Genomic DNA, 23767 nt, shown 5'->3' on the forward strand with positions numbered 1-23767 from the left:
ATTCAACTGTTATAATTCAAAAATCAGTAAAAAATACAAACACAGAGGATTATATTTGACTGACGCGAGTCTCTGATATGAGTTTGCAAATGCGTCATTTTAGACACAATCTTTGATAAGTTTGATGAATTTAACTGTGTGGTGATACATTTAGACATTTCTCAGAGCCCCTTGTTTGTTGTTGCTGAGGTTTGACTTTTGTGACACGGGGAAACGTACATTTGGTGTACCTTGTACCTTAATCCTGGACTGTGGCAGAGAAAGTGTCTGGGCTTGAAAAGACCACATTGATATCGGCTAGTGCTAAGGTAAGTGACACTCGATTTCTTTATTTTTTTTTCGATTCAATTATTTGTAGTTTGGTCGTTGATTACAGTATAAGAAAAATTCAGTATTATTATTATTCATTTGATGAAATTCTTATGAAAGCATTTTTTGGCATCAATGAGCGCCATGCACACTATAACGCCTGTTATGTGACATAGAAGGGACAATTATATAAATTGTAAGGAATGAGATGATAATAAAATTGGACAAGAAAATGTAGAAATACAATGTTAAAGTGGCTGTCGAGTCTCAGAAATAATTTTGAACGAGTATATTTTTGTTCCAAAAGGGGGGAGGGCGATTTTTTAGCCGTCATAAAAAACGCACACGTTTACGCCTAACGACCTAAGCTAATCGTAGATACATCCTTTGCGCTCATTTTGGTGATAAATTTTTTTTCACCTCAGCACCTTACCCGGGGGTAGGACCGGCCATCAAAGATGACCATTTGAGGGGGGGTGGGGTGGTGACTGAGGCCCCAATGATTTCATCAAGACCTACTGACTTTTTACTTGTTAGTAGTTAAATAGGCATTTCCTTTTATATTTAGCAGCAAATTCAGCGAAAATTGCACAAATTTTTAGCCGAAAATCAATTTGGCCTATACTTTTGTACATAGCCAGAATTTCCCAAATTTCCATGGGCGCCCTCACATTATAAAGTCATAGCGACATTATGTGGGGAATGTTTGTACTTATTTTGGTATCACTGGATATAGAAGACCCATAGCTATAGTACCAAATATAACGGTATATGACGTTTATAATTGAAAATTAAGTGGGGGCTCGTAACAACCCCCCTCTTCGTAGTTTGTGTTACAAAATATGGCTCAGTAGTTCTAGGTTAAAGCATTTCTAAGACTTTACAGGACGTCGTGTCCGCATTAATATGTTTTTAAAACAATTGGGTGTTTCGTGTAACTACAACTCGCCAAGGAGTAAGTATGTTATGGATATTTTAAAAAAGTACTTCAACGATTTCACGTATTAGGAATTTCTAAGCACGTGGAACACCAGGATAAAATTATTTCAAATAATTAAATCAAACAATTCATCTAGCTCATTTCATTTGAATTTGGACGCTAGTAAAGTATTGAATGTTTGAAATATTAAATGTACGATCAGCATAGTCAAGATGAGTTATAAAAACAGGGGATACATGCTCATGTTTTACCCTTTTTTTACCCAGAAGTACAATTGTAATGGGCTTGGACCAACATCTTTAAAGAGTGAGCGAATGCATAGTAAACAAAATTAAAAATTAAAAATGGTAGACATTAGACTCATTCCTCTTGAACATATATATCACTTAATGGAATAATGACATATTGTAAAAGCAATCATTTACATGTGCGATTCATTAGCTAAGATGAAATTTGTTTTCTAAACTAGAATTACGTAAATAATGAGAAGCGGCACCACAATGTTCACATAATATGCAAACATAAGCTGTTCTATGCATCTATTGAAATTAATTACAATTGGTAAACTCATAATCTACATTTTAGAATTTGCCATGTCAGACGCCGACATTATTTTGTTTAAGTAATTTGATAAATAATTTGCATGTGGGATTAGAAAACAGCATACGTTATACGGTAGTATGCTCATGTTTGTTAATATGATAGAGCTTCTTCTTGTCTTGTGAATATCGTTAGATGATTTTAAGTCTCTGTGTACCTTATTTGCGAGGTTCTGTGTTGTAATTAAGCGGATTCCAATTATGTGCATTTATTTATTTATTTATTTATTTATTTATTTATTTATTTATTTATTTATTTATTTATTTATTTATTTATTTATTTATTTATTTATTTATTTATTTATTTGAATCGGAAATTTAATTCCAATAAATAATGATAACACATTACAAAAAAAAAACGAAACAAAAACAAACAAACAAACAAACAAACAAACAAAAGCAACAACAAAAAACAAACAATGGTCACCTGCCTCGCATTTACAAGTTTCTAGAATGTTGACGGACAAAATAGATGAAGAATAAATGTCATTGATCAGTGAAATCAAATTTTCAAGGCTTCAGCGTAAACTCTGTTGACATGACAATGATGATGATATTCGCACGAATAACTTGAATACAGTTGCACATCTTTCCACTGTCTACTTTATCGTTATTGGGAGGCGGGGCTTTTGCGAACACTGCCAATCATGTGATATGACGTCATCTTAAGGTAGGTGGCAAGATGTCATATGCTTTATACCTTATATGACAGCCCACCATCCCAACATTTCTATTTCAAGTTTCAGTTTTTTTGAATGCCTCTCACGGCTAGAACTGGTGTAAAAATGGGCTTGTTGATGATAATAACAACTCATTTTGATGAGTAAAGCTGGGGGACGAAGTTTTCGATCGGGTCACTCGCCTTTTATTGGAGTAAAGCATACAATGAACTATACGGAATATAGTAACGATGTAACGATGTAAACTGAGCAAGCATCTTTAGTAAACAGTGCTTGAGTGTGTTCAACATTCTTCTGATATGCAGAAGAGAGGGAGGCAATTTGCCCCCCCCCCCATTCTTTTGAGCCAGGATTTTGCCCTCGCCCTGGCATTTCACTTTGTCCTATATACCTCCCCCTGAAAAATTCTGGCTCCGCCACTGCACATGAGTACCGAATGTATTTCACAACTTTAATGTTTGAAATTGAACTATGTACAATGTTATTTGAAACGGAATGAGATAAAATAAGCTAAGAATAGAATAGAAGAGAATAGACGATCTAGTGATAATATCGCTTTTAAAGCTATTATCCACGTGTAGATATGTGTATCATTGATTTACTTTTTACAAGTTTACGCTATAATACCAATTTCATTATTCATTTTTTAATGTGTGAAGCAGTTTTAGCAAGTCAAATACATGTCTTAAGAGAAACTTAAATGATACTTATAAACAATAATATTACAACGTTGAAAATAAATAAAATACTTGGATGAATGAATAATTGTCAGTAATATTGTCCGTAGTTTACCATGAAATATAATCTTTGAAAATGAAAGATGCACAAACTGTATAGTTCATGAATTAGCTACTATCCAAGATATTCATATTATGTTCACGTAGTTTATTTCTCAAATACCCAAGCACCGCTCACCAAATGAAATCTCGCACGTCAGGAACTGCTCGCTTTTGTATCTAAACCTCACTATTACTGCGAGAATAAGATGGAGGCATTTGCGCATGTGCTTGAAAGTAGTGAGTGTTACTCTGGTCTAGCGCCCTCTCACGATAAAATATATAAGCAGGACCAACATAATTATTTACTTATACGCACGCATGAAATTGAATGAATTAAAGGAACACGTTTGTACAGTCATAATTTGTATCGCAATTGAAAAATCGTATGGTTGGTGATAAGTATCATAATATTACGGAAGCAAACAGCACAAGCAATCATTCAGAAATGATTCGATTGATTAGAATTGCCTTGTTATGTACAGGCAGCATTGTAACACAAAGTGCTCTTCCCAGCCAATATACTTCATTTTCACGACGTTCGCTGACGTTGTACTTAGGTTGTGATAAGGTAATGTCGCACAGTGACATATTTACAACGTTATTTTAACGTACCCAGACATTTTTGACACATTGAAAGGCCTTTTTGAAACATTCGGTAATGACGTGGTATTTACGTCCTAAACGTCTTAAACGAAGTTAACTTTATGCAAGGCATGCGTTGTTATAAAGTTTGATCGGACTTAATAGTGACGTTTGAAAATACGCTCCCAATTTGACGACGAAACAACGTCAAAATGACGTTATATTAACCCCCGAAACTCAACGTCCAAAATAACGTAGTCACAACACGAATACGAGTTCACAAAATTACGTATTTACAACGTAGACGTTGTAACAACATCAACATATTGGCTGGTGACCACTTTTTCTGATGCATCAGCATTATTCCTGATATAGTGTGCATTGAAAAAACAAACAAAAACAAACATCCACCAAAAACAAACAAACAAACATGCAAGCAGCAACCCCCTCCAAAAAAACCTGACCATCTCACAAGATAATCGAAAAGTCTTACGCGAAAAGCTGCACTAAAACAATCTGGTTCCAAATTTCGAGTAATTTTTTGTCTATACCATCTAAAGGGAAAAAAATCAGTGCTCAAGGTTTACGGGGATTTAAAAAATGCTTTCTTGAGATGCTAAAATCTCAATTTTGATGGGTAAATCAGTCAATCGGGTCACCCACCTTTAAGAACAAGTCCATGCGTATTGTCCGGAAGCAGGTATTATGTTTTATTTCCTCTAAAACGTTTGGCCAATGACATTGAATGCTGACATAATCCCTGTTATTACATTTTGTTTATATGCATTGTATATTATGCATTAAACATCTTAAATGTGTTATTGTCCATGCAAACATTCATCTGAGCTTAAGTTTGATTAATGTGCCTTGTCTTTTGAACAATTCAAGATTTATAAAGAGAAGCATGAATATTAATTAATACAGAGCACGGATAACACTCTTCTTCAAACGATAAATAAAAATAGATTAACATGTTAATATGTGGCTTAAAAATGTTTTACAGATGTTTTGCCGGAAACAGGACTTATTTAAAATCACTTTAGCACATGGAATGTTGAAACACTTGTTCGACCACAAACAATAAACACACACACACCCCCCGCCCCCACCCCCACACACGTTAAACGATTATTTCTTAAGAGCGAGGGGCTGGTCTATCGATATGCTTGAACGAACCGCTGCACTGCTCAATGGCTTTCTTGTACTATATGAAATGTGATGGGCAAAGAAAAGGGCAAAGAACAATGGAAATAATTTGCGCGTATACTGCCGGGCAATGACGTCACATGTCAAATGGTCCATATTTTACACTTCACGCAATGAATGCAAGCAAGGGTAAGATTTGTTCTGTGTTTCACAATGGGCTATTCCAGTTGAAATCCATACACCCCCTATGAAATACACGACCTTAATCTTCCACATAGGGTGTGTCGATTTCAAATGGAGTCACCTATTGAGATAAAGTCATACTCCTGTGTGGGAAAATTAATGCCATGTCTTCCAGAGTGGGTATAGATTTACTTATTTATTTATCTATTCATCTATTCATTTATTTATTTAGTGTACTAGACACTGCTTTACACAAGGGCCTCTGAAAAACATGTAGGCAAACTGAAATTTACACAATAATCATTTCTACATGAACTTGCTGAAATGCAATGTCGGTTGAAAAGACACGACGTTAAACACGACTTTCGTCCGATACCATCAGACATTATCACTGTACGTGACTGCTTCAGATCAATTGGTCACGTGACAGACGGTGATCGATTCATGTTATAATTAAAGACCGAATTAAAAAGACTAGTTTGCGTATGACGTCCTGTCAACCAGACAAAAAATACCGTACTGCGCAGGCCAGTAACCAATCACGCCGCGCCTTTGCCCTGACGTCAGACGCAAACTAGTCTTTTTAATTCGGTCTTCAATTATAGTGCTGGTCACAAAGCGTACTAGCAGTGGCGTAACTAGGGTTGGTAGCGCCCGGGGCAAGAAACAAAATTAGCCCCTCCCCAATTCTTGAAATTGGGGACAAATAAGGCCTACAATTAATTAATTTTGGTTACTAGAAGTTGAATATCGGTCTTAAAATGTTCTTTTAAAACAATTGCGCACGGAGCGCGCGAAATTTTGGACAAATAAGGCCTACCACTAACTAATATCGGTCTTAAAATGTTCTTTTAATTGATTTTGTGCTGAAATGCGCGCGAAGCGCGAGAAAATTTTGACTTTTATTGCTTGGAGGGGCGCAGAATTGGTCAATTTGGCGCCCCCCTAAGGGTAGCGCCCGGGGCATGTTGCCCACCCCTGCTCCCCCTAGTTACGCCACTGCGTACTAGTCCTCCTCCCCTGTTCAAATCGGCCTGAATCAGTCACTTGATGGTACCTGATGGTATCGGACGAAAAGTTCCAGTATTTGGTTTAATTTTGTACTTTTTTTTCACGGTTGCCTTTAAACTTTAAATCCCCATCCACATGGTTATAAATTTGTTATTGGTTTTTGACCATAAATTAAACGCAAAAAATTCACATCAAAGTCATCTCGCTGCAGCAAGTTACATACTCCGTTGTTTATTGACCACTGTTTTATTGACACATAAAGTTAAAGAAAAAATAGAGAGTAGTAAAATCTTTTGTCTGTCCTTGTTTATTAGTTAACATGTCCATAGTCCAACAATCCCATATCACACCTCACATAGACTACATTTGAAGGCCGCTGCCGATCGAAATATCTAATTTCAACTGGAATAGCCCAAATGAATCGTTTATTAACTTAGAAATCAAAATATTTGATTTAAAACCCCAGGAAAAATCTGTAGCTAAAACCAAGCGATAAAAGACAATCGCTAGGACGTTAATGTGACCAAGTTTTGTTGATTGAAATAAGCGTACTTTTCCCACTTCAGATTCACTTGTTACCTGTAACATGTTGCATTATGGTACTTTTCAATGTTTGAGTAATTTCATACCACATAAATGTAAATTATTCACCATCAGGTAGAAACTGCAGCGAACTATATTGTTTGTGGAAATTTAGAGATGTGGAGATTCAATCTACTTTATCAGGTAATAAACGCCCTCTGTTGTTTTGATACACATTCTTATATACTGCACATGCGCTGAAAGTTATTTGTAACGTCATTCGAGTCAGAAAAGCACTCATTTATTTTCGCATACATCACATTTGAAAAAAATATTAACAACCGTCTGTTTACGCTTTTCTCTCTTTAATTACGCAACCTCTATTATTATTTACTACACTACCTACTACTAATACTACTATCATTACTCTCGCGGTGAAATGAAACAAGTATAAACGTGTAGTGCTTGTTACTACATTATTTTACTGAACATCTATTGCACAGTAATTTGAACCACGCATGGCACAAATTTGTTTCCTCTGATAAATATTTAAACCAACGACAATAAATGGCTTAATTCAAATAGATACTTAAATTCCATAAACACATCTTCCTGTTAGGATTTTGAGTCACCACTGACGTATTACCCGCTTGCTTCCGTTTTTTTAACACTATGTCGCCAGGAGCAAAAATATCGATTACTTGATTACTATTACTCGGTGTCCATTAAATGAACATGTTTTTTTAATGAAAAGCAAACTTTCCATATTTTAAAAAGGTTTTAAATAGCACTTGAGTGGGTGAGGCGTGGTAAACAACTACCCAATTAAAATCGAGTAGAATTTAGCAACCGAAAAATTGTGATAAATATACGGTCCACAACTTTTAAAATTCCCCCTAATACTTTTTAGAATAAGTCAAAAAATATTTTACAAAATGTAAAAATGTAAAAAGATGTATAGCCCTATAAGCCTTTGCATCGGGGCCTGAGATTGGAATTCCAGTTTCCTTTCTCACAAAGTAAGGGCTAAGAGTAAAATTGTACAATTGTGTTTGGGAGTGGCCTTCTCTCTTTCTCTTTTTCCTAGCTATTTTCTTCCATTTCTTGCTTTGTTTATCAAAGCTATCTAGGCCAGCATGCATATATTAGCCTACACTGGCTATCCAGGCTTGTGCATTTGTATGAGCTTGGAACGGTCCATGGTTTTCCATGGATTAGCATGTGTTACTCACGGACCAACCTGGGTAAACAATATGTTTTACACATGTGGACCAATTTATAGCGTCACACGTCATTGCGTTCTGTCACAATGGTTAATTGTGTAAGAAAAGAGGCCGTTTTAAAAGTTGCACTTGAGTCCATAGCAGTCAGGTTTTCGTTAATAAACACATAAATATACCTAGCCTACTATGGAATTAGATGCAACTTTAAACACTGTTTAAAACGATATCCTTTTTTACATAACGAATCATTATGACTGAACGCAATGACGCGCAACGCTATAATCTGGTTCATGTGTAATACGGCTACCCATACCATTTTACAGGTTTGCATTTTGTCAAATATTTTTCGATTTATTTTAAAAAGTAGGCTATTTAGGGGGAACTTATAAGTTGTGGACCCTATATTTGGTATTACATTACATGCATATACCTTTATTCATTATCCAGTTATTTGTTTATTATATTTATTTATTTGTTTATTTATTTATTTATTTATTTATCTATTTGTGTACTTGGAGAAATATGTTCCTGCAGAGTACTCGATGCATTAAAGCAGAGCTAATAATTCGCGTAGAACTTGTGGAACGAAAGTTGTAACTCTGAGTTTCACGCTCATGCGATCATCAGACAACTCTGACAACAAGTTCTACTCGTATCTATTTGTTTATTTATTTATTCAGATATAAATTTTAAAGAAGGTGATATAGGCACTGCTTTACACAAAGGGCCTCCGAAAAACATCTAGTTGAACTAAATACACAATACTCATTTCCTCATGAACTTGCTGAGATACAATATCGGTTGAGGAACAGTAGAATAACTGGAACAAATATTGGAACTTGCGTTTTCATAACACGACTGATTCAGGTCACGTGAGAGACGGTGATCAATTCATTTTAACCCCATGAGAACTACCTGCATATTGGTCAAAAAGTAGTTTTCATTATCAATTGGACCAATCAGCAACATTGTTAGAAAAATTTCACCACGCAAAAAAATTGGAGTGAATTATTTGCAAAACTCCATTTTGATTGGTGATTAAAATGAAGATATCATGTAATTGAGCAATCAGAGGCAATGTTGGATCGGCAGGTGGTGCTCAGGGGTTAATGCTGGTCCGTGCGTGCGAGAGTTGAAAGCGTAATCCTCCTCTCCTGTTTCGATCGACCTGAATCAGTCACTTAATGATGTCCAATGGTATCGAACGAAACTTCCGTTAACGAAACGTGGAAGTTCCAGTATCTAATATTGCTTTGCTCTACCAGCTGGATTAATAATCTACACCAAAATAACTCAAGCAAGTAGAAATTGCATCCTAAAACAACATTCACATTTAATTTGTACAATAGTTGTGTTGTGTGTTAACCTCTAATTGATCAATTAGCATAAATAATTATTTTTAATAATAATAATAACGCATGTTTTCTATGAAATATTCTAATATGGTAAGAGTCATATTTGCCTTCGTAGTGGCATCTTCTAGCATACATCCCTTTTGTCTCTTGACACGAAAACAAAGTTTTCCAATTTATATCGAGGGTCAGTTTACTACAGGGTGGGTCAAAAAAATTGTATATTAGAAAACTTTGAAGCCAACTGGCAAGGGTGGTGGAAATTGTGGATCATCAGCATTTGACGGATTTATGAGTATGCCTTTGAAACTTTACATCCACATCTATAAGGTAGCTAGATTTTAGCTTCAACACAAAACTACCATGGTTCACGAGTCGCACCATCTACCAGCGAGGCAGCGACCCCATCCGATTTAAATTCTATTTCGAATTTGCTCAAGTACAAGGTCCATCATATTTACTGTTTTCAAATAAAAACGAAAGAGTAGAATAATTCACACCATACATTATATTGCAACGATTCAAAAGTTGCTGCCAGTCGTCTCGCTGTAGCAAACAAGGCAATAGGTTTATATACTTCAAATTCAAAGACCATGGAATCAAACGATAGAAAATATAAATTTCCACTGTTTAAGCTCATCTAAGAGCGACGACTTGTCTCTTACTTCTTACCTATATAGCAAACCAGGCAACCTGTTAATTTACCACTGTTTCATTGACACATAAAGTTAAAGGAAAAAATAGAGAGTACAAAATCTTTTGTCTGTCCTTATTTACTAGTTTACATGTCCAAAGTCCAACAATCCCATATCACACCTCACATAGACTACATTCACAGGCTGCCGCTGATCGGTAAGTCACTAATCTCTCTTCATTATTTTCACACCGTAGCCAAACATTTACCTGAGAAAGAAAGAGAAAAAGGAAGACAAACAATTGGAATATTTAGTAGTGTTTAAAATATTGAGTCGTATCAGGTTGTCAGTACGTCAAAATCATTGAATCTTATTGGTTTCTCTTTCTGTAATTAGTAATCACATCTAAACAACCAAAATAGAGAATTATCACCAACAAGCGGATTAAACAGGAAACCCTGCTTGGCCAGTTCACAACAGAAGAACTGACTTACACCTGTTACTTTGATGACAGACAGAACAGAATTTACATGGATAAATTTTAATTTTAACTAATTCCCTAAGGAACTTAAACCAAAAGCGGGGCTTCATCTTTAAAATCATGATTTTATTTCTCAACTCCACAAAAAACGGTGTTTTACATATTCGTGGACAAATAGCAGTTACAATACAAAATCAGAAAACAGACACGGAAACTTTAAAAGGCCCATTGATTAGCTTCATTAAATACTAACGACTGCAAAGAGTTTTAATGGATATTCAAACTTTGCCCTTACTTAGTTGTTTTTGTCAGCAAATTAAGACTAAGTACCGTTGTGGTTTTAATGAAAACAATATAAACAGACAGTTATTTAAAATCCATTAGATTTACAATAATATCCCAGGGTATTCCGTTTTACTACAACTAAGTGTCCGATGAGATCATGTATAATTCAACCGACTGAACATCAATGTTGTTTAAAATCAGTTTGTAATTGTTACTTTTTTGTTAGTCATTAATCTCGTCGTTTAAGCTTCTAAACGGTGTTCGTGCAGGGTAGTTGGTGGATGGGGGAGGTGTAGTTGTTAAGGGGTGGGGTACGTGGTTGGTGAACTGTGTACGCTTTAGCACATCTGACATAATTGAAGAAATGCCATTTTGCTTATATATTTATTGTATAAAATAATAAATTATATTAATTTCTTTTGTTATTTCTGGTTTAGGTAAACGCTACTCCTACATGAATTCAACAATACAATTTGCAGTAGTTTTCAATGGGCATTTGGTAAAATTTCTCAATTTTGATCATGATGATAGTCGCGACCTAGAAATGTTGCTTTTCATAATGTAGACGTTTTTGCAAGGCCTCGTGGGAAAAATGTAAATATATTTATACTTATCTGATCAATCATTTAGATTAAAGTGTTTTTTGAGAACCCAATTTGACTCGTTCAAATGGATGCAATTCATGATAAATGTTTACAAGCTATATTTGATTTTGAGAGGTCAATTGTATAATGAATTTTAAGATTTAGCCAGATAAGTTCAGGTACAACAACAACAATTGATAATAATAATAATAATAATAATAATAATAATAATAATAATAATAATAATAATAATAATAATAATAATAATAATAATAACACTAATAATAATAATAATAATAATAATACAATTAGGGTTTAAGCTTGTTTGGACGAATACAATTTCCCTAATCTACAATATATTATCAAACCTGAGCATCCTCTCAAAATAATTGTAATCACTTAACCTAACGCAACAAACAAATCTCGCATCACCGGTTGATGTTACCAATACTGGATAGAAAGAGATCAATTTTAAACTCACTGAAACTTAAACCGCGTCATAACAGATTAACCGAACGAGGACAACTGTATAAAGATATAGGTTGAGTGTCATCTAAGTCAAACAAACTATTATCTTACTTAAGTATTGCATAATTCAATCAATCTCGTTTATTGGTAATGGTAAAGCATAAAAGCATGGTGAAGTGGCAGTGTGGAGTCATTTAAATTGGCACTGTCATAACAGTGGAACTAATTCAAGTAATACCGGCTACTTGAATATGTAAACAAACCTGGCATTATGTAAAGCATTTCATGATGTTTACAAACATAGAATATCGAATATGAGTGGTAAAGCATGCAACAATACACGGGGTACTGTTCAGCATCTCATGTTTAGAATCATGCAAGAGTATCCTCTTTTCCTCTGGAGGACAGTATCTCATTGACGCTCTCAGTTAGTCAACGTTACATTAAGGTTACGGATTACTTTAAAAACAAAAACAAACAAAACATAACAAATGTGACGGGCTGTCGATAATTTAGGTTACATATTGGGTTTTTTTGCCTGCGGGGCCATTATTATATTTGAACTCAATTAGTTACAAGTCCTCACGGTTGTTTGATGTGATCATTTATTAATTTTTCTAACAAAACATTTGATTCAATTATAGACCTGGACAATAGGAACAGCTATATCACTAATATACATATATATTTTTAGCTATTTTAACATACATTTTCGTTATTTGTTGTAATCTATCTACTTCATAATTTTCTGCTTTTATTCTATAAATTGTACATTTGTGTGCAAAATGAATTTTGAGTTATTTCTACCATTTCATGATCATTTTATTTGAAAATTTCCTTGTCGTTTGTTAGTTTTTTTTCTGATGTTCTAATACCATTATACAAGTGTCTACCCTTGTAAAGATGTAAACAAGATTTCAGATAAATAACGCTATCAATTTTCAACTATTAACTTAAAAATGACATTATGTGACGGGCTTGCGGCTTTGATGTTGTTTTGGACTGGGGTCCAGTATCATCAAAAACATCGAGGCTGCAAGTACAGAAACTCCAATAGTGAAGACTTACAACTAATAGAGTTCCAATATAATAATGGCAATGCGTAACCTTAATTTAGGCACAGCCCAACACTTTTTTGTTTCTCTTTTTCTTTGTACTCTTTTTCTTCTTTTCTCAATTTGCATAATTCTTCAGACCCTCTATCATGGGCTAATTTATAGTTTACGCTGTAATCGCTATAGAGGCCGTCAGCCTTTCGCCATCTTGTGGGTACAAATGATCTGCGTGTTCATGCATCGGACGCTACGCGTAGGGCGCAGCTTGCCACGCAGCTGTTATCACGCGTTGATGCGGCGATTTTGTTGTTCACGCATGCAGATCGAATGACCATCGCAGCGTGTACCCACAAGATGGCGGCATATGACGTCACGCTGACGGCCTCTATTGTTTTTGAGCGCTAATTGTTTTTACGGCCGATACTTTCCCAGCCTTCCTTATACATCATTATGACATTCTGCTTATGAAAGTTCATCTGTGTTGGCATAAATCATGATTTTGATTTAAACTTTTCAAATATGTTCTCAATGAAATATACATGAGATACTGTCCTCCATAGGAAGAGAGGGTAACCTAGCATGATTATGAACATAAGATGCTGAACAGTATCCCATGTATCTTTAAATGTTCTGCTACTCAATTGGGTGGAATATCTTTTTATAGTTTCTACAATCTTATAAATACATAAATACATCGTTACCGAGGTCGGAGCATATTGGCTACGTAGAACGTGGTTACGATTTAACCACACTTGTGGTTAACACAGTTACCAAACGTGGTTAATTTTAACCACTCATCTTATTTAACAATGTTGTTTAATGCGGGGTTTTCTTGGTTTGGAGGCAAATTGTGGTTAAAATGATTGTTTTCCAACCACCTACTATACTAATCAGACAGCATTATACATAATCTGCACTTCCTGCTTTACGTCTGGCCCGGTACCACGTTTTACGAGTCTATTATGTAGCGAACCACGATAACCAAGTATTTTTAAGAGTATACGGATTAAACAACTTTGGATGATGTGCTCCGCAGATGATAGAATACACAAGATGCCATTACAATGACGTACGTGACTAGTCATGAAGTACCCAACCTAGCACCTTTAAAAAGTGAGCAACGAAATGAAGTTCTTCATGTCTTTATTATGCCCGTGATGCTCACCGAGTACTTCTTAACGGATTATAGTGACTGACGGCATTGTAATAAACACGGGATGCTGGTTATTCTGCCCTCTAGAGTGCAGCACCCCTTGTAAACAATGAGTTAAGGAAAGGAAAGTTTCTATACTCACATCATGTGTTTCTTGTATTGAGCAACAATTTCCGGTAGTTGTGAGTATTTGACTTCCTTCGCTTTCCAATAATCTAGCTAATGATGAAGGATATGAATAGGATAAACAGAAACCTCTGCAGGCGTTCATTGGTACTTCTTCCATGTGACACCCGGGAACCCGAACTTCTTTTGTGTAACCTGGAGAATGTAAAAATAAAATACAAGTTTATAATAACGGTAAACAACACATATCATGTTTTCAATACAGTAATCAATCTTCAAGTGCTAAATTAATACAACGATATCTTAGAAACCGACTCTGCAATAAGGACACTTTTGTTTATGTAACCTGGAAAATAAAACGTTTTAAGTATCGTAAATATTAATCTTCGCGAGTTTCTTTGTATTATGCGAAGAACTACGAAGGTGGGTTGTACCAACCCCAATATAACACTTCAACAGCGTGCCCTATGATTAGTTTCGCACTTTTAAACATATAAGCCGTCTAAAAGGTTTTAGTAATAGGAAACTTTTTCCTAAAAGCATCATGTCTAACTGACATCGTCTAAAATTTTCTTCGATTCCTTTTCACCAATGAAGGCCACAAATGTATCTACCTTCCTTTTACGCACGACCAACTAATCACGCGCTGTCTGAGTTGATCGTTAGTTCTACTTCTTTCTTCTTTTTCCATATCTCGTCGGCAGAATGCAAGACTTACGTACAGTGGCGTAGATTTCTTTTTGATAAGAGGGGGGGGGGAATTTTTCTTGAAGTATAGTGAATTACGATACCGTTTGGCGTCGTAATAAGTTTATGGTACAAATGCGCGCGAAGCGCACGAAAAATTTTGCCATTTTGAAGCTAAACTGTTGAAATATGGTGCAAAATGGGATAAATTCGCTCGAAACGTGAAAAACTTTGCACTTTGGGGGCTAAAATGGCCAAATATGAGATTAATTTGGTCAGAAACCCACATACAGGCGTCAACATTGGGGGGTGGGGGTGATTGTATGGACCATCCCCCTGGCAAAATATTGGGGGATTTATCCCTCCATCCCCCATGGGTCTACGCCTATGCTTACGTAAATGCATTTTTCTCCATTTTACAGGAGAAGAATTTTTGTATTTTTTAGTAATCGTTTTTATTTATAAACATTTGACATAAAATGTGAATAACTTTTAAGTTATTAAAATAACTGTAATGTGTGAAATAAAATATTGTTGATAAAAAAATAAAATAAACAAGATATTACCATATAGTATGTTCATTCGGTGATATAAGGGTGAATGCAACACTTAACAAATTATAGAATGCAACACTAACGTAAGTGCAGACCTATGTAAGGGCAGACCTATTCATTACTGGTTTATAATTGATAAATAGTGATTAAATGTGTAAATGATCATCAAATAAATAAAATAAGATCAATTTTCTATTATTTTCAAAATGTTTAATGACTATGAAAATATAAAAATAGAAAATCAGCAGCCTGCAAATCCCCCAGTGTTGCCTTCCAACATTTCAGATGCAGTAACTAAAGTGGTTCTTACGTAATTATTGTTGCATTCCAGCATTTCTGATGCAGTTGACACAAACGTCATTTGTCCCACTTAATAGTTAAAATTCTTAATTAAATATTGACAGATGTAGATTTTATCTTAAAATGTGCCGAAAACCAAAATTTCGCAAAAAATGTCACTTACGTCAGTAAATTGCTTCTGCTGTATAATGTTGACATTTGACAAATTATGCACAATATGGGCCTCCTCGTATACTTAAGCACACCAAACAATATTGATAATCATCAGCAAGACGTTCATTTAAAAGTTATTTATTTATATATACGCACAATGCCGTCAACAACAGAAACAATAGAAACAATTAAATATTTATTGACTATATACGGTATCTGGTCAATGACGTTCATGTGTATGCGTCAAGACTTGTCACATAAATACAAGAAAGTTGTTAATACAAAGTAATAACAAAACTCTTAAGCCTTTTTGTATTCTTGTATTAAGCGTCGATTGTTATCAAGTCTCAGCTATAAGACTCGTATTGTTGTTTTTATCTTTTGACATTCATAGAAAGATAACATGGTTATTTATCGCGATTTATATGAACCCAATTGATCCATTATCTGGATTGAAATGGTCAATTATGAAACTAGGCCACTTATGGTTTTCTCAGAAAATAATGTAAAGATGAAATTGTAAAGCAAGGAAATAAAAGAAAAAAAAATATTAAAAATTTAAGTCAGACGTTTGTTGTTCTGATTATACCTCCCGTAGAGGAAAATTATTAAGCTTCTAAATGAGTTTCGTTTCAATCGAATTGGTGATCTAGAAGCAAAGATATGGCCAATTGTGTAAAGTAGTCGCAAATCCATTTTGACCACTTTTGTGTCTGAATAGGATTGAATTGTTAACTTCATTATTTATTTTAAGTACATGAATAAAAACATATACACAAAAAAAGCTTTTGTGTTTCTTTGGTGATCTGAGATGTGTGATGCACACACACAGCTAATGAAAGTTAATGTACAAATCCTTACCAAGGTGATATACTTGAATATGGCGAAAGTCGCCCAGCTCATTTCTGCACAATGTAAGCAAATGAGCATAACTTTTCATCCAAAACGAGTAAAGAACCCAACTAAACATGGTACGTATTTCAATGTATGAAACATTTACGCCATTTGTCTATTTTTTACTTGTAATTTTGTTTTGTTTTTGGTTTTTTACCAATGTTGAGTTAACTACTTATGTTATAGCGAGAAGCCTATAAAACCCACTGATTGTTAAATTCACGGTCGTAAAAGCCTATCCCACAATTTAGTGAGAAGCCTTTTTAATACCGTTATGCTTACCATAAAAACTTTAAAAAAGAAAAGTTTCACTTACTGACAAAATTGACGTTGAGGATGCACCATTGTGGCTTCGCTATGAACAGCCCAGGCTAGGGGATTCGATAGATTGTACTTTACAAGCAACAAAACTAAGCGGTAATTTAAATTTTGTCTTTTAAACTAAAGAAGAGAGTAAAATAAAATAAAAAGTTAAACAGGCCTTAGTAAATATTTGACATCAAAGAATAAATAACAAATATGAATAAAAAGAAAATTTGTATAGCTAAATATTCTATTTATTGCATAATTACTCTAACGTATACACTCTGTCTTTTAAATCTGATTGCTAATTAAGTTTCAGTTGATTGCTCTTCTTCGTCAAGTTGTTTCTTCTATTTATCTAAACATGAGTCGGGAATTATGCATTCATTCTTTCACTTTGTCTACATGTCAGAGGGAACGAGTGCTTGTCACCGATTATTCGATTAGATCAAAACCAAAACAAGATGTTGTTTTGTGAGAAAATACACCTCTCTGATGTTTACTTTCTTCGTATTTGTTTTTTCTTATATTTACTTTTCTAATATCAGGCGCATATGGCATTGATTGTTTCATTTTACAAAATGATGGATGGAATGAGAAGTTATTGTTGTTAAAGATTATTCGATCATATACAAATCGAGGGTTGAGAGCCAGAAAGCCTCAACTCACAATTACCTGCTCCCACAAAATGAGCATAAAGTCGCCAGGGCACTATAGAAGATACAGTCCATTAATCATGATAACATTCAATAGAAATAAAAGACATTGGGGAGCAAATATTGATTTTTGGAGACCAAAGAAATGAGCTAACTTTAAATGCTCATTTTGGCTCATTTTGTGAGAACAAAATGTTCTTCTTAAAAATATAAATGCAAAATTGCAATTATACTTCATCTGATTTTTGAAGGTAAATATATAAGGGGAAAAGTAACATTCACGTGTATGGAAGATGTGGAAATTTTTTTTAATCAATATATGAAAAGCCCGAAGAGACTCAAACTTCTCTAGCAATATTGATATATTGAATTTAATAAAGAAAGGAAACCATATCGAAAATTGTAGATAATATACACCTGAATTTGCTGAGATTACTCTAGAGGCATGGGGGAAAATATTACGATTCTTTCATATGTTTTACAATAAAATTTAGCTTACACGATCTTATTGAATTCGGAATCAAAATGGGAATTATACAACGATCAACGTTCATATAGGCTAACTGTTTTGCTTCAGAGAGGATAGAAACCTATAAAACAGTTTCAATTTAGATGTTGGACCAGTGTCTAGTCGTAGTTGGACCGTATACAGTTACTTTAAAGGTGTGAAGCCCAAAATATTGGAAAATACGATACCTGTCAACTTATATATTGTCACTTTGTCACTTATCTTTGGCACAGCTAAGTGAGTGTACAATTTGAAACATGAGAAGAAAGTGACGGAAGTAATGGTCCTGCAGAATTCGTTTTGACATTGCGGGATGAAGGCCGGTGTACAGCACACGGCCCCGAAAATTGTTGAGGCGTTGAGAGGTTTTTAGTTGAATTGTCACATAAAATGAGGGGATAACTACACTTTCACTGCATACACATCTTGCACAACTTTACGTAGGTAGATTACACCGGTCATCCCCCTCGTCAATAATAATATCTGGTGACACAGATACATCTCCCATCCCTTCGACATCAAAAGAAACATGTTTACTACCTTTTCAATGGATTAAAGGTAGAAAGATGAAAGGCACTATCTAACTATATGGATCTAAAAAGAGCAATTTTCTCGCTCATTACACAAATATTAATACACAAGTGCGCCAGAAATCCCAAGTCAAGCTTCTCTTTCGATGTTCACTGATGGAGAGAGAGACCTTCAATACGCAGAATTCGGAAGGCTATTTGGTATCAATACTGCTTGGCAGACAACAAATTCGAGTTCAGCATACCCCGGCAATTTAACAAAAATAAGCTGGTTGCCAAACTTTACGCAAACTTGCCGGTCGGAACGCGATTTGTCCAAAATAGAACCATACTATGTACGTTGATGAAAATTTTAAGTTGGTTATTAAGGTCCGACACATTTATTCATATAGTGCTCTTTTACGCATCCCGTATCTTTGTGAAATTAAGATTGAAAGGTGCCAACACCACTAAAAACCCAAGTCTTCACACGTTTGAGTTATATTCGGCATGTGCAAAAGGTTATTTCAAAAAGATGTCTAGACAATTCCTGATTCGATTATTTGCTTGAATGACTGACCATTATTATTTTGAGAGGAACAAGAAACAATAAAGAAAACATAGGGCAAGGTATGGAAATATACAGGTTGTATCAAAATTACTATTCGTGACACATGAGAGTCATTTTCAAGAAAATATTGAAAATATAAAATCGATTTCATATAGAATGCATATCGATTGAAATGTTAAGTAGTACTTAGTCTGTTGATTTTGTTGGAAATATGCCGTTGCACTTGGGCGATATTTATACCTTTAATGAAATAATGTGATACTGCGAATATCACAAACAGGCCAAAACAATTCGTTCGTTGCTTGCAAGATTAATTGTACGAGTGCTTCCACTGTGTAAACCAAAATGGTTATTTCTGTATATTGCAGTCATTATATGTCTTATTTTTTTAGAAATAATATACTGAAATATAATACTGGGGTTGTAAACATAAAATGAATACTTTCGTAATCATTTGATTAAAAAGCAAACTTGCTTTCACACATTTCCACATTTCCCAGTCAAACCACATCATTGTTATTAGCAGCCACCAAGCCAGTGTTGTGATAAAATCGTGTAAAGACCTTTCTTAAAAAGCGTACAATTTTGTCACAGGATGTCCTACAGGGTGTCCCTGAAAGAACTGTATAGTCGGAAACGTAATTGCTTGGGTATTTGAACGCCACAACTAAACATAAACTAAACAACTGATGTGGTTGAGGAATAAATCAGCTATCACATACCTTTTTAATTTTGACAATAATTATTGACCACACCGTTCTTGAAATACAAGAAGTTTGCGAAACTCCCTTACTTTCAAACCTTTCCACGGATTCAAGTATCAATAGATGATCTGTATTCGGATTGCTAATCACCAGTGTAGGCCTATGGGGCGTATATTGTCATTGTCAGATATTTCACTCCGTGGAACGGATTGGACACATTTGGAGAACTATCAATTTGATACTGCCTATTAAGGACAGGGCAGAAATAATATGTCTTGTCATGGCTTTATAAGAAATACATTTGCAAAGACATGAATAATAAATGAATAATAAAAGTGTTTGTTTTGGGTCAGGATATTGCAACATATTTCTTACATGTTGACTTTTCAGGAAATACTGAGCTAAGAGTAACACATCAATTTGTTTAAAACGTTTACTTTTTTTTATCACGGACATTGACACAACGGATTCAGTCGCAGAACATTGTATTCAGTTTATGTTCCGATTTATATAGCAAGGGCATTGTTGTTTTTATGGAGTGACCGACAGATGCAAAGCAAATGTGTCACATTGCATAGCAAGTACGTAAATCCAGGTTAGACCAATAAGGGATGTCTTTCATGTCTCCGTTTAATACGGATATGTAGATGAGACGGGTATCCTTTACCCGTGTCTTTTGTTTTAATACGGACATGTTGTCTCCGCCTATGTCCGTATTAATAAAGAGACGGGAATGGTGTCTCATAATAGGTTAAACCGTTAGTTGCTTTTCTACAAACTTGTTATGCCTGTTTGCTATTTACCCAGGGAACACACTTTTCTCGGTGTATTTTCAGTGCGAATAGATATAACAATTTAGTAGGTCCGCTGGCCTGCGTTTTACTCACAAATCCATTTGATTCTTGTAAAAACAGACTTGCATAGTCTACTCTAACTACTAAAACGTTTCAGAATAACCTCAAACATGTGAATCGGACCAAATTCAAATTAATCTACGTTTTACACAATCAGAAATCACATGTTACGTGTGTTAACCCACCCCATTTATATCATGGCATACTATCAGTTTCAACAAAGAAAGGTGAACAAATTCGAAGCATTACAAAACAAATAGGTTGACCGGTAGCTTATCAAAATGTTTACATAAATACAGGGAAATGGACTATACGACACCTGAACACGTCCATTAGTCCACATTGGGCTATTCCATTTGAAATCATTGCACCCCATATTGAAGACATGACCTTAATCTCCCACACAGGAGGTGTAGATTTCAAATGTAGTCACCATTATTTCGAAGCCAATTTTTTTTCTAGGAAAGTTGTTCAATGGTAATCCCAGTGTCAATTGGCCTCGGATCAATCTATGGTCGATCGAAAGTGCAGAAATCAAACTACCGGCAAAAATTACGTGTTTTTTCTACGAGTCTCACTTAAAGGGAGTCTCCGGCAATCATAACATTATGCCGAAACTCATATAGACCATAAAAAAGAATAAAAATAGTCGGCTCTCAACACAAGATATTCAAAACTCTATTCTATGTGCAATGGTTACTTGTGCTCAGTTGTCTTATAATGAGACAGTATTGCACTCGACAATTTCAGCGCCAGGGAATTTTGAATATCGCGTGTTGAGAGAAGGATGTTTTTATGGTCACTATGAGTTTGTTTTGAATAAAATCACGTAATTCCTGCTTGAAAATTATGTTTGTTACATTATAAGGCACAATGTTGTGATTGCCGGAGACTTCCTTTAAACGATGTTGCACGAATAGGTGGGCAAAGGTTTCTCCAACATAAATATCATCCTGGAAACGTTTGACATGATCGTTTGAACGTTTGAAATGTACTAACATAATAGCGACATTTTTATAACATTTAAAAATTTTTATTTCAAGGCAGGATAAAGTGGAGCCTACTTTTATTCTACTGGTCTGAAAGTCTGTAGCTTACTTAGAAAGTGTTTCTTAGAAAAGTTGATAATACATTTTGCGTGACTTCGCTAAGTGAACGATTTTACGTATTGCCTGTAATTTTGGTCATGTATTCCATGGGGTGTATGGATTTCAACTGGAATAGCCAACTGGATTTCAGTTTTGTGGCATTTAATGATTGTTATTTCCATTTGTGTAGCTTTCACTTTACATCCTCAATATTTCATTTTAGCTTTGAAATTTAGTTTTTTTTTTCTATAAAGGTTTTTGTTTAGATAAGATTATTTATTTAATTACATAATTAATACAAACAGTAGAGTTTGCTAGTAATTAAAAAAAAAGAAATCCCGACCGACCGACTCAATTGTTAAAATTCATTTGAAGGGCAAGCAAACATTTTTTTTTCTGGGCCTTAGTGTCTTTTGTAGCATACAAATCGGGGACTAAACTCGGTAATGTGAGCAGGTGATACGATGTGAAGAAAGCATGTGTTTCATCAAGATAGAAACTATTAAACGCTATTTGTAAATATTTTACACATAATCATTTCCGCAACGTGACATTCATCAGCCTGGAGGCCCTGTAAGTCTTGTAAATACGTCATCTATATTAAGAGAGTTTATAGTAAAGATTTATCATGGAGTTACGAAATATACAATCCTGCATGACAACAACATCTGTTCTTTACTAAACATTTGGCAACAACATTATTGTCTGGACACAGCCTTGTCTATGCCCTCTGGGTACACGGGTGCTGTCTAATCTCTCTATAGTGTTGGAATTGCATTGGATCAGAAAAAATTATTTATATGCATGTTTTTATGCTGTATACTGTACCGTGTAACAGGTAGTACATCACATGATAACATGTTTGGTTATTCTGTCCTTTGGAATACAACAGCATCATAATGTTAAAGCGACGTGAAGTCTCAAACAATGTATGTAAGCGCCCTAACCTCTTCAGAATTTACGCGCGACTTACACAATTGTACAATTTTGGAAAGCCAAATAGTCAAGTATTCGACATTAGGCGGAGGCGCAGTATTTAGCGTTAGCTTTGGACAAATATCTTAAATATCAAAATCTGATTCTTCAATATATTGTTTTGAAATATTAACAAAATAAGGCAACAACACTATAAAATTAAAGCTAGTTATAAAGATCCGCCAACGTTATTCATAATAACGATCTTTACGTATCACCATGAAGACGTTACCATACGAATCATCGAAATTCAAAAACCACTAATAAATCCTGCAGTGAAGACTCATACGTTCCTGTAGTTGAATAAACAAAGGTAGTTTTTACACTTTCAACGGAAACTAATGAAGGAACATTTTCATTTACCTTGCAAATATTTTCGGTAACGATCTGTTACCATCCTCAGGCAGTAGTGACTTGCTGATTTTCTTCTTCACACCTGGATGGTTTAGATATTTCTAGAAGACTTTCGTAAATTTTATGAAGATCTCGATCCCCGTCTTTGTTTAATTCTACTGTTCTTTTAGTTTTAACTTAAAATTCCCAAGTATTCACACGTGTGGATTATTACCTTCACAGGCAAAAGGTTGTTTTTAAAATGATATTTGTATAATTGTTGATTCGATTATTTGCTTAAATATTGAGCATTTCTATTTTGAGAGGAACAAGAATACATAATAGGAAAAAAGGGCAAGGTAAGAAAAAGGTTATCAGGGCTTTAGCGAAAACAATGAATATTGACAAGAATAATAAATGAACAAAATGGCACAGCTAGTTTTGAGCAAATAAGTATAATGTATGCCCGTGATCGCCTCCATCTCACCCTTACGCCACCACCCACACCGCACCATAAACCCCTTAACTCACCTACATTTAACACCACTTAACACACCGTGACACA

At 34.9% G+C, this 23767-nt stretch overlaps 2 protein-coding genes across 3 annotated transcripts in view; one reads left to right on the plus strand and one right to left on the minus strand.

Annotated features, from left to right (window-relative positions):
• Nucleotides 1-63: 63 nt before the first annotated feature.
• Nucleotides 64-23767, plus strand: part of LOC140157532 (glycoprotein hormone beta-5-like) — an 86854-nt gene continuing 63150 nt past the window's right edge. Inside the window, exon 1 of the mRNA XM_072180791.1 lies at nt 64-308. The gene's annotated coding sequence lies outside the window, so the exon portion shown is untranslated. The remainder of the gene's footprint in view (nt 309-23767) is intronic.
• The window catches only part of LOC140157386 (thyrostimulin alpha-2 subunit-like), a 167385-nt gene continuing 152052 nt past the window's right edge, over nt 8435-23767 (minus strand). Inside the window, exons 3-4 of one of the 2 annotated variants that reach the window (XM_072180677.1) lie at nt 14130-14308; nt 8435-10229 (exon numbers count right to left, since the gene is read on the minus strand). In XM_072180677.1, the coding sequence (XP_072036778.1) occupies nt 10137-10229; nt 14130-14308 (272 nt within the window). In that variant the 3' untranslated portion in view covers nt 8435-10136. The remainder of the gene's footprint in view (nt 10230-14129; nt 14309-23767) is intronic. The other variant, XM_072180602.1, reaches the window with a different exon arrangement.

Source organism: Amphiura filiformis, chromosome 1 (assembly GCF_039555335.1).
Source record: "Amphiura filiformis chromosome 1, Afil_fr2py, whole genome shotgun sequence".
In the NCBI taxonomy this organism is placed as follows: domain Eukaryota; kingdom Metazoa; phylum Echinodermata; class Ophiuroidea; order Amphilepidida; family Amphiuridae; genus Amphiura; species Amphiura filiformis.